Consider the following 13,274-nt stretch of genomic DNA (forward strand, 5'->3'; position numbering starts at 1 on the left):
CAGTTTTGACTTTTCAGCTTATTTCAGCATACAGATGATCTGCATTTCAACAATATTGATAGAGAAAGGTGATATAATAGAACAAATATCATGCAACATATACATTTTGTAGTCCATTGTATAATTTAGATAAACGTAAATGCAAATTTTGGATGTGGAAAAAGTAAGTACACCCCTACATTTAGCACTATTTCAGGTACCTAAAATTTGAATCAGGTGCAAATGATTAGCAGATGGCTAGAGAAGATCTTGGAGGAACCGGTCTTATTTCAACGCCCAGACATTTAGTTTGGTTGGCTCTCTGTTGTTGAAGTGTGTGGTATCACCTTCCCTAGATTGAAAGAGCTCTCTGAGGCCTTCAGAGAAAAGGTTATAGAAGCCTATGTGTCTGGCAAGGGATTTAAAAAGATCTCCAAATGACTGGAGATCAATCATTCCACTGCCCAGAAGATCATCTACGAGTGGAGAAGATTTCAAAAAACTGCAGACTTGGCCAGGCCAGGCCAGGCCAAGAGCAGACTGCGAGACGCTGAAAGAAGTCTATAAGAATACCAAAACTTTCATCACGGGACCTATGGGTAGCTCCTGACACTGTTGACGCCAAAGTGTATGAGTCCACCATTAGAAAGAGGTTGCACAAATTTGATATACACGGGAGGTGTGCTAGTAGGAAACCTTTGCTGTCCAGAAAGAACATCAGGGCAAGACTAAAGTTTGCCAGTGAACACCTGAAACAGTGTGCTCTGGATAGACGAGTCAAAGATCGGAGTTGTTTGGCCACAGTACCAGAAGACATGTCTGGTGAAAACCAAAGAAAGCATTTGACCAGAAGATCCTGACACCATAGTGGTAGAAATTTTATGGTTTGGGGTTGCTTTGCTGCATCAGGGCCTAGGCAGCTCACCACCATAGAATACACTATGAATTCTTCATTTTACCTGAAGGTGTATGAGGAGAATGTGAGACCATGTGTCAGACGATTGAAGCTCAACCGAAAGTGGACCTTGCAACATGAAAATAACCCTAAACATTCCAGTGAATCCACAGAGGAATGGCGGAAAAGAGAGAAATGGAGGATTCTGGGATGGCCAAGCCAAAACCATCTAAGTCCCATGCAGACGCTATGGGGGGGGGGGGGTGTTTGAAACGGGCTGTGCACGCAAGGAACCCCACAAACATTGTACCGCTGAAAGAATTCTGCACAGAGGAGAGGGCAAAACTTGCTCCCAGTTGATGTCGGAGACTGGTAGACGGTTAGAAGAAAGGCCTACTTGAGGTTATTTCTTCCAAAAGAGGGCAATCCCAGTTAGAGCCAAGGGTGTAATTACTTTTTCCACAGAAGGAAATGGCATTTGTGTTAATTTTTTGTTGAATAAATCATTGCAAATTCAATTTTTCATTGTTTTTATTTCAATGAGATCACCTTAATCTATAGATACTGTTTAAATGTCGCTGAAATACTGATATGTTCACATATGTTAAAAAAGAAAAACTTTTCATGGGGGTGTAAATACTTTTTCATGTGACTATATAGATATGTCATACTATGAATGATTCTTTAAAAATTAAATAATTTAATATTAACACTGACAATGTAGCTGTGAGTGATGCGAGGCATCTTATAAAGATGGGTGAAACACAGAGCCACTGTGTCAAATGAAGGTAATTGGTTTCCCATCAGCCAGCGAATACCACAAATATAAATAACATGGGTGGTGGTAGAAATCATAGTGTTAAAATCAGATGTGGAAAACCACATTGTTGGTCCAGATCTGTAAACACCTAAGCCCAGCTGTGAACCTAACACTGTTTCTGAGAGTCTTTTGCCTTGTCCGATATCTGAACCCTAGTGTGAATAAGGCACTGGTGATCAACTTGACTGCAGTCGTCAGAGGTCGTGACTTTAGTGCGATTTGATGGAATGGGCTCACATAGACATTTAGCAAGATTAAAAAAAAAATCTTTGTGGGGACCCCTCATTGACTACATTCATTCCCTAGCCTTTAACCCTAACCTTGACCATCATAACTACATGCCTAACCTTAACCCATACCCTAACCTTAACCTAATCCTAATTCTAACCTTAACCCCCTTAAACCCTTACAGAGAGGTGAGCATCTGCCAAAATGAACTCACTCTGATGGATGAAAACTCAAATTGGTCCTCACAAAGATAGAAGTACAAGAATGCACACACACACACACACACACACACACACACACACACGCACGCACACACACACACACACACACACACACACACACACACACACACACACACACACACACACCATCCATGCTGCAGAGAAGGTATCAAATGTATACTGTACAATGGGCTACACCCATGTGCTGCCAAGCTTGTACAACACCAACGGCTGTGCAACCTCAACAGAGGTCATATGGAGGATGTTTGCCAGTCATACCTTGATGGAAGATCCCAAGGTACTTCATTTTATATCCAAAGCCTTGTCATTTGCAGCTTGCTGCAGAGGGTTAGCACTGTGCACTGTGCTGCATTTAGGCTTCATCCATTTAGCCCAACCAAGTTAACAGGGATTATAGATTTATCAAAGGGATGTTGAAAAAATTCAAGAGTCAATCTGTTCAACATAGTCAATGTAGTCAACATGGCCAGCTTAATGACTGTTAAATGTATTTTGATATACAAATTATCGTGAGCAAGTAAATCAAATCAAACCATAAACGTTTTTGCAAAACATTACTCAGAGTCCCCATAAAAAAAGAAGCTCTTCGGTCTCATAACTAGAAACCCAGCAAATTCAGAACACGTCTCAATTCAAACAAATGAGACTATCGAACCACAATCATGAAGAAATCTCCATAACTTTCTTTTTTCCCCCCATCTTGATAAGCACAATGATCTGCTTTCCTCAGTAAAACTTGTGTGTGCTTTTTTTTGTTTTTTGTTGAAATGACTGGACTGCTGAATCTGCAAGTTCTTGTAAACAAGTCATGAGCCAATATCTGCACACCACAACATCAGCCTCAGAAATAAGTAGATGAGAGAGAGCATTTTTTACGTGTGTGCCGCCTGCTGATGATGCAAACAACCATGACCTGGGCTTGACAGCATCGGCCAAACACAGCTCTAGTCTGATAGGCTGATGGGGAAGAAGGATTAGGCCATAGGTTCACCTTTGTTGTGCCATCATCTGCTAAAAACTCTGCAGGCGCCACAGACAGGAGGCTGGGGACATGTCTGTTGCTCCAAACACCACAGGTAAAGTCACTTGAGAAAACTCAATTTGTTAGGCGGTTGATGTTGCAAATGTATCAAATGTCATGTAAAAATTTTTTTATTTTCTTTCGCTGCTTCTTAATCCGTGAGTTTAAGCCTGAAAGTCTTTTAATATTCCTTTTTCGTAGCACTTCACTAAGATTTCATTTTCTCTAGTCTTATTTCATTGCCATTAAATCTTTGTTTTTGTTTTGTTTTTTTCCGTTTAAATTATATGAACATCTCAAATGAAAATACTGATGGAGAAGTTAATTTTAGATAAGAGCGCAGCTGCAAAACAAAGCAGGCCTATTTCAGCATCATGTGGTTTTTGTGATATTTATAAATACGCACTTGAAACTGTTTTTTTTATTTAGATTTTTTTCTTCTTTTTGGTGGTACAACGCCTGAGAACCTGCATACTGGAAATCCAAACTACAACATAGAAATGCTGTTGTAAAGTTGAAAACACAGAGAATAGAGAATAGCGACACTTGAATAAATGCAAAATACGTAACATCCATATATGCTCTTATTCTGGAACGTGTATTTCTTTGGTGCATATACGGGTGATTACAACCGCTCTAGTCAGCCAGTGCAAACTCTCAGATGCTCTCATGCACATTTACCACAATTCTTGCAATATCAAGGTACAAAAGACATATGAAGACCTGCGACTTACTAAAGTGTGTCTCAGCACCACTGATGACTATATGTAGTGATGGCTGTGAACGCTTGATGAATCCAAGGAGCATTTCCTCGCTGATGGCATTTTTCTTTCTCGCCTGTCATTTCACGGCTCTAACAAAAGGTCCATCAGACGTTGTTTTCCAACCTAGTCCCCGAGTAACCCCTGCCCTGCAGATTTTCTTTGCAACCCTGTCTGTTTGCTGTACATGGGCCTGTTTGTAGTTACTCGATGAAATAATTCTTATTTATGTCAAGGATGCCAAATAACCAACTGCTGATGAGATGAGTATAACGGGTTACATGGGAAAGCTGCAGGACAGAGGATTCCTGAGGACTGGGTTTTAAAACACTGGTAATATATGTATGCTATCATTGTGGGTAGTTGTTCTCATAGGGAACACCAACGCTGCTGGTTTTCCATCCTGCCGGGTGGTTCATTGCAAGTCACTGTGTTGTTCCAGGTGTAAAAGCTACCTGATCGGAGGCTGGCATAACTGGCACAACAGATGAATGTAAAGAAAAAACTCATAGAATAGAAAACCAGTAATACTGGTGGAGGGGCGTAATTGATAACCAGTGATAACGATGATTCGCCCCATATAGAAGATAGTATATTTGCTGCATTTAGGTTGGCATGCTCTTTATAATCCTTCATCAGCCCAAAACCTAATCATAAATCTACTACTACTGCTACTACTTTCGGCTGAAAGTAAGTAAGTAAATAAGTAAGTAAGTAAGTAAGTAAGTAGGTACCTCATCATAAATTGATTAGGTTAATTGAAAGTTGACCGTCTCATCAACCTGAGAGCAATTTGTGATCAGAATGACTTGCAGATGCTCTTTCTCAAATAGCTGATTGCATTTTGTGCTGTGAAGATGTGTTCCCTTTTATGTTCTGTACAAAAATAACCCGTCTCTCCCCAAATCCTTACTCTCTCTCTCTTTCTTGCGCTCTCTCTCTCTCTCTTGCCTTGCACTGTTACCTTATATTCGCTCATGTTGTGAGATCTTTATTTGTACTTGTTTTGTCTTTTGTTTTCCTTTTTGGATGTGTGCCAAGTAGCCCAAATGTGCTGAAGTGAGAAATATAAACAGCCTTGCTGTGAAAAAGGATGATGCTGATTTTCCAGGCAAAACAGTGAAATTAATGATTTAGCCCACCGATACATGTATGCTACCACACATTCTGCCCACCTACACTTGTGTACTTTCCTCTCATACGTTATTTTTATATAGTTACAGTGGACCATGGTGTTGAACCCACGGCACTGTTGTTGGAAACGTGAGCAAATAAGCGCGTCCAATTGGACCTGTTCCTTTTTCGGACATTTTTCTTTTTCTTCATTTTCTTGTCAATGAGTTGTTTGTGTGCGTTCTTTAAACTAGAACGGTTGTTTTTGAGTGGTTTGATTGGTTTCTAATTTCTTACATGTTCGATATGAATCCATCGATCCAGCAATCAAATGCTGTAGGCCTACCGCATGTGACAAAGCTGTGATAAACGCGATAAATACTGATTGAGAATTTGATGGAAATTACATTTAAAGTGAAAATAGACTGTGAAAATGGACTTGTTTTGAACTGTTACCTAGTCTTTAATTGAACAGTTCATTCTACTGGGAGTCTGTCCTGGGGGGAAAGGGGGGGGGGTCTTGGCACCACCGATGAGTTTATTACCGCTCAAGACCAGATGTCGCATGGTGTGATGTCCCCAAACACCTATAGCATGTGTGTGTGTGTGTGTGTGTGTGTGTGTGTGTGTGTGTGTGTATATATATATATATATATATATATATATATATATATAATGTATATAGCGTTTTTTTTCTTTTCCGGAAACCATCAAGGTGTTGATAGAAGTGCTCAACTAACGAGGAGTAGAATATCAATACAGGTGCAGGAAAAAAACCTTTTAGCAGCTGATGAGTGCGTGAAGCATGAAGCAAGCTTGTACTGCTATGTATTAAAAGTTTTTTCCCTGCATCTGTATTGGGGAATGTCAATATCAATATTGATATCGATATTCCGCTCCTCATTAGTTGAGCACTTTTATCAACACCATTGATGGTTTCCAAAAAAAACCCCCCCGCTATATATATATATATATATATATATATATATATATATATATATATATATATATATATATTTTACATGCTATATTAATCCCCGTGTGGAAATTCCTCTCTGCATTTAATCCATCCTAGCTGTGTAGCTAGGAGCAGTGGGCAGCTGCCGTGAAGCACCTGGGGACCAATTCCAGTTCATCTTTCCATTGCCTCGGTCAGGGGCACAGACAGGAGTATTAACCCTAACATGCATGTTTTTTTGATGGTGGAGGAAACCAGAGCACCCGGAGAAAACCCACCACAGACATGGGGAGAACATGCAAACTCAACACAGAGGATGACCTGGGATGACCCCCAAGGTTGGACAACCCCGGGGTTCGAACCCAGGACCTTCTTGCTGTGAGGCGACAGCGCTAACCACTGGGCCACTGTGCCGCCCAATGTATATGATCCTACCTTTAAAATAATTAATTTCAGTTACAAGTAACATAACGCGTAGGAACTATGTAAAGTGCATTGTGCAAGTTCATTATAATCACTGTGGTACGAAGTAATTACCCCCCCCCGGGTGTCTCTCTCAAGCACACAAATCTTAATAATATGAACAGAGCCTATTAACAAAACGGCCGCTTGTTAACCGATTTCAATGCACAGACTGGGATACAAGACTGCCTGGTCAATCCGTCATGATGAATTAGAGATAATGAAGTCCAAGCCTTTGGAGGAACTGTTTACTATCTGGCCTATTGCAGCAAAATTGTGCATTACAGTGCCAAATCCCCATACATCAGCTTTAGCCAGGCCTGCATCTACCTGCACATAAATATCAGACATGTACGGACTGTGTGAGATATTAGCTGTTGTTCACTGTGGCCAACCAGGCTATTTTGGTTTTCAAACTTCAAGAGTCTGTGAATCATTATCGATGTAAACGAAACACGTTGAGTTACCAATAAACGTATACAGCAGGCCCAACAACTATCATCTGACAATAAACAGCGCATGATGACCTGTTTTCAATTGCTCTCCACTTACCCGTGCAGGAAGTCAGTTAATGAAAATTTCCATTTGTGGGTTTGGCTAACTTGCCATTTAAGACTAGAAATAGATAATATTATACTTCTAAAAAGCAAAGCAGACTGACAGCGACTGAAATGCAGGTGGAAATGAAACAAAGTGTTGGTGGGAACTGATTATAAAAGCTGTTGGCACGCGACACTTAGTGATTTGTAGACCGAAAGCTGCCCACGGTTTCCCCCTGTGCCAACGGCCTAGCACCGCTGTCACGCAACATCGCTGCAAGTGACTCAAACTGTGCAACACACCTTGTAAACGTCTCCTCTTCAAGACGAGAGGAAAACATGTTTCCTATGTGCAGCGTGTGAACTCTGAACGTGGCGTTAACAACAGCCTCGTGTTAAAGTAAAGTAATTAAAAGTTGTGGATCTGATGCCATATGATTGCAAATCAGTTTGTCAGAAATCAACCGGTTTACATTCGAGCAACTTAATTGTGCAATACAATACTTTTTCTTTTTACATTTTAACAATTTATTAATGCACATACATATACATACCGTCATTTTGACCGCTTTGGATTTTCGGAGTTTAATAATTGTGAGAAAGAAAGAAAAAGATACAGACCTGCCGCTCCCTGAATGCTCGTAAAATTGTCTATATTTGCATTAAAATGAGTTTTAGATCAACTGCACACACAAAAAAAGTTATGATAAGAACTACCTAAAATGACCATGAGTGGTCAAAATGACTACGCATAATCTGCGCGTCATCATGCACGTCATGTCATTATTTATCGCGTCATTTCCTTCGTCAAGTTCATTGCGCTGTCTTAGAAACACACTAGCGCTCTCCAGTGCAGAGTAATAGTTGTTAAAAAATTCATTTTGGTGTTGTGGGAGTGCAGGAATGAAGAGACGGAGAGATCAAGTCGAGTCAATTCCGTTTACTCACCACACAAAACAACATGGATACAGCACAATCTCTCGTGGCAACCAGCTAACCGCTAGGCTGCTGCAAACATGGCTCCACCCCGGAAACTCTAAGCAGTGCCTACATCAGCACTCGTCTGCCTTAAAGGAGCAGCAGCCCCTGGTGAATCTACCCTCAATTGTGTATCACCACAGTGTCAGTCGTTTCTTAACAGACATACTAACAGATTGTAGCGAATTCGGGGGCAGTATTTCGCTACAATATCATTAATACTAACATATGCATCAATATCGCAACTGGGTATTTATCGTGAGAGAATATAGAGTTTAAAAACTGTGGGCAGTCATTTTGACCTCCAGTGGTCGTTCTAGTAGTTTTTAAGTTCCGGTCGTTATTTGGGACTGTTTCAATGGTTATTTTCGGTTATTTTTTTCTTTTTTTCTTTTCACATTTTATAGGCCTTGTTACGTTTGTTAGATTAGCCATATGTGTTTTCTGTTTTGTTTCTCGGGTAATATTTTCACTTTTTCAATTTTGCTATTCAAGTTCGACCATGTCTCTGAAGTTTAAATGGTTTAAAAATAGTATTATGGTTGTTAAAATGTTAATTTTGGTTTCAGTCGTTTACTAACAGACATACTAACATGTGCAATGCATTAACATCTCAACTGGGTATTTAATCTTGACAGAATATAGAGTTTAAAAACTGGCGGTCATTTTGACCTCCCATGGTCATTTTAGGCAGGAGTGAAATCCCGGTCGTTCTAGTTTAAAGGGATATGATCCACAACACTCTGAATCCAATGTGAAACCGTAGGGACAGAGTCCGAAATCCACTGGAGACGTGGAGACGCACACATCTCTTTGCACTGAAAAGAAGCACCTTAAGCAGCTTCAGGGAAGAAGGGCTCAGATTTAGTGCCGCTGTATGTATTGCCAGAACACTGAGAAGAGGGTCAAGGGAAAGTTTTTTCTTGAATAAAATATCAATTTCTCTACATACTCTGACCCAGAAGTCCTTAATAAAAGGACACTCAAAAATAGAGTGGAAATATGAACCTTCAGTGATTTGACATGTATTACAGTATTGTGAAAGTAAAGGGTTAAACTTGTTACGTTTCACCGGAGTGATTTGAAGCCTATATAAAAGGCTTCAAATCACTCCGGTTGCAATTTAGGGTCACGCAAGACCCTAAATTGCAACTCCCTGGCTTTGTTGGTTAATAAGCAACTTGAAGAGCTTGACCGTGCAACACCCTTTTAAAGAAATGTCAAAAGGGTTTTGAAAATACAGACAGGGAACTTAAACACAAATTTGGTGAAGTCTTATTTTTCAAAAGCAGACAAGCATATCAAAACATATGTAACTGAGAAGCTACACATCTACCAAGAGAGAGGATCTGGGCCGCGGTCAGACGTATAGTGAGCACTTACTTGGGTTTTGAGGTCTGACCTTTTACTATATCGACACACGATAAGGCTTACTTTTGCCCAAACCTGAACATGTTTTAACATGTCCCACATCAGACAGCTAAAGAAACGGCGGACCCACAACGTTCACAAACCTCAGAAACATCTGGCTTTGAAACACCATGCAATGCAGAGGCAGCCAACACCTGTGGAAATGGTCTGACCTGCATTTCAAAAACCTCAGAGAACAAATCGTTAAAGCCAATAGACGAAACGGCGCAGCACCAACATCAGTTTGCTCTGAAATGAGCGTGCAATGTTAAAATGCATGGTATCAAAAAAGACATACTGCATCAAAATAATATTGTAAAACTTTACGGTGCAAAAACTCTGGCTGTGCAAAGGGGCATCACCAACGTTTTTGATTAACATGTCTGGAAAACGCATAATTCTGTATACGGACAGGCCCAACCACAGAAATGGCTCGGCCCCCCCAAAAAAGATCTGATTTACTCATATCAACACATGCGCATGCTCTCTCTGCTACTAAACACATACATACATGTAAACCGAAAGAGACTTAACTCAGTAACGGGGGCTACATAGGCATAGGCATAGGCACACACACACACACACACACACACACACACACACACACACACACACACACACACACACACACACACACACACACACACACACACACAATAGAACTCTTTGACATAGTTTAACACACCAAGGCCAACAAAGATCTGCTACACTTACACCACATATTTCTTAGAAAATGCAATTTCTTACTTTGTGGCTTCATCTTTACCTCTTACACAGCCATCTTCCTTGTCTTATTGGATGCAAATTCCTTTATAATGTCTTTAAAGTCCATCTGTTTAGCCAGTTCACACTCAGTAGCAAATATTGCCATTAGCATTGCTTATATTTAGGATGAACATGATTACCGCTGACCTCCATGGTTTTCCCCTTTTCCCCCCTTATGGGTGGCCCTGACTACAGACTACATCACTTTTTTTAAGGTGGGTTACGTCCTTGAAACACAAAAGAGAGGTAAATGAAAACTAAATGAGTGCTCATTAAGCAACCAGGAAGTGTGAACTACACCTATGATTATATTCATTCATTATCCAAACCGCTTATCCTTACTCAGGGTTGCGGGGATGCTGGAGCCTATCCCAGCAGTCATTGGGCAGCAGGCGGTATGCTTATATTCTAATTAGAAAATAAATTCACATTAATTTGAAAAAAAGTGAATTACTGATATGGGGAGGGGGCAGTAACATTGACCTATATGAACAATGGTTCTTTTTTATTTGGAACAATTGCAGGATTCCCTTTCATTTCCTTTGTCACTAATAAATCTGACACCTTTCTTTTCCCTCAGCTATGGATAACACCTCCATTTTGGGTTATGACTTCTTTGATGTGGCCATTTATGATGACTTTAACTGCCCCACTTACAATGTGAGTGACTGCCAGGACTTGGCTGAGATCTGCGAAGCCGGCAAGCACGAGATTACCATCAAGTTCTTCCAAACCTGCGTCTTCTGCCTGATCTTCCCCGTGGGTCTGATGGGAAATGCCCTCGTCATCGCCACCTTCGCCCTTTACCGTCGTCTCCGGCTTCGCTCAATGACCGATGTCTTCCTCTTCCACTTGGCGATAGCTGACACCCTCCTCCTCTTCACCCTCCCCTTCCAGGGCATTGACACCTATCTCGGTTGGATCTTCGACACCCCTCTTTGCCGTGCTACGCGTGCATGTTATGCCATGAACACGTACAGCGGATTATTGCTGCTGGCTTTGATCAGTGTTGACCGCTACATTGTGGTGGTAAAGGCTCAAGAGGTTATGAGGCTGCGTAGCCAGATACTGACATGGGGCAAGCTCTTGTCTATGAGTGTGTGGCTTGTCGCCTTTCTCCTGAGCTTGCCCGAGATCCTGTATTCAAGGGTGTTGGGATCGGGAAGGGATGCGCACTGTATTGTAAACAAGAGCGGGGAGGCCAAAAAGGTCACCAACAGAGCCCTGATTGCTGTTTTCTGCCTGTCTTTCCTGGTTATGGTGATATGCTACTCCTTAATTGCGCACGTGCTGTGTGAGGGGCATGGACAAGGCCGGGCCAAGGGGTGGCAGCGCCAACGCACCCTAAAGTTGATGGTTGTGCTGGTGTTGGTTTTCCTGGTCTTCCAGCTGCCCCACACCGTGGTGCTGTCACACAAAATAGCGGGCCAATTTTGTGGCCTGCTGTGGGAGTATGTGACCTGCACTTTGGCGTACACCCGCTGCTGCCTCAACCCCATCCTCTACGCCCTGGTCGGCATACGCTTTCGAAATGACGTGCTGAGGCTCATGCACAATGCAGGCTGTGCGTATGGACACCATGTAGAGCAAAGACCAGAGAGCTCCAGCTGCAGGTCCCCCTCCTCCCTGGCCGTCAACACTCTCTCCTCAGTCACTCCTCATCCTCCTCGCTATGGTCCTTCTATCACCAAGGGGACAAATGCCACCATGTTTCAGTTTCCAGAACCAGATCCAAACACTGTCTTGTCTAAGTCATTTCTGTTCCAAAGAACCAAGTAGAAGTTCATTATTTGGCCTATGATCTTGGTATTATTTATACAAAGAAAAGCCTTAACTAGCAGTTTTACAATAGTTCTGTTATTGCTATCATTATTGCTTTCTGCAAATACAGTGAAGATGGCTTCATTTGACTGCACTTATGTACAAAGGGAGTTTATTTCCAGGCGAACATTTAGCCAGGGTTTGAATTAGGGTGCGTGTATGTGTGTGTGTGTGTGTGTGTGGGGGGGGTATCTATGGGGGCTAAGTACCCGTGAAAGACCTTTGAGCCCCCCTCTGGAGGCAATTTTTATCATAAGTGGGGGCTCTAAGATTGAACTGAACTGTATATTGCTGTTCAGGATTTTTGCAGGCCATTTCTCATGGCAAAAAGAAGGCCCTCTCGAATGAGTTAGTGTCATTTGCATGTAGCCTACACAACTTTTTCAGGATTAGCGTTGCTCTTAGCTTTAGTGTGTGAGTGATTAAAAAAATACCCATTAGGCGTCCGGGTAGCGTAGTGGTCTATTCCGTTGCCTACCAACACAGGGATCGCCGGTTTGAATCCCCATGTTACCTCCGGCTTGGTCAGGTGTCCCTACAGACACAATTGGCCACGTCTGCAGGTGGGAAGCTGGATGTGGGTATGTGTCCTGGTCGCTGCATTAGCGCCTCCTCTGGTCGGTCGGGGCGCCTGTTCGGGGAGGGGGGGGCTGGGGGAAATAGCGTGATCATCCCATGCGCTACATCCCCCTGGTGAAACTCCTCACTGTCAGGTGAAAAGAAACGGCTGGCGACTCCACATGTATTGGAGGAGACGTGGTAGTCTGCAGCCCTCCCCGGATCGGCAGAGGGGGTGCATCAGAGACCAGGAAGGCTCGGAAAATAGGGTAATTGGCCAAGTACAATTGGGGAGAAAAGGGGGGGAACTCATTAATTAAAAGTCAATCAAATTAATGGAATATTATTTCAAGATAATATTACAATAATACTTCAATTTTGCTTCCAGTTTATGCTCACTATGTAATGACATGCTGATAATGGCCATCTGCTCAGCATGCACCTATGAAGCATTCAACTTCTTCGATATTGATATTGTTATAGCTTACATTTGACAATTTAGAATCAATGTTTGCATCAACTCTGTACTATATTGTTGTCTATACTGTTTTTGTCCATTTTCTTTTGCTTTGGATTTTACTTTTCTTTGATTCACTTGAATAAAACATGTCTGATACACATGCCCCTCACAACTCATTGATTCACTAACCCCGAAGGAAAACAGAAAATATATTACAATTTCAAGTCAGGTCAGTTAACTTTATTTGTATAGCCCAATATCACA

General features: G+C 41.8%; 1 protein-coding gene across 1 annotated transcript; it reads left to right on the forward strand.

The window, feature by feature from the left end:
- Positions 1–10,753: 10,753 nt before the first annotated feature.
- Positions 10,754–11,950, forward strand: ccr10 (chemokine (C-C motif) receptor 10). Its single transcript, XM_056296706.1, has one exon. The coding sequence runs from the start codon at positions 10,754–10,756 to the stop codon at positions 11,948–11,950; it is 1,197 nt and encodes a 398-aa protein (XP_056152681.1).
- Positions 11,951–13,274: the final 1,324 nt, after the last annotated feature.

Source organism: Lampris incognitus, chromosome 17 (assembly GCF_029633865.1).
Source record: "Lampris incognitus isolate fLamInc1 chromosome 17, fLamInc1.hap2, whole genome shotgun sequence".
Taxonomy (NCBI): Eukaryota; Metazoa; Chordata; class Actinopteri; order Lampriformes; family Lampridae; genus Lampris; species Lampris incognitus.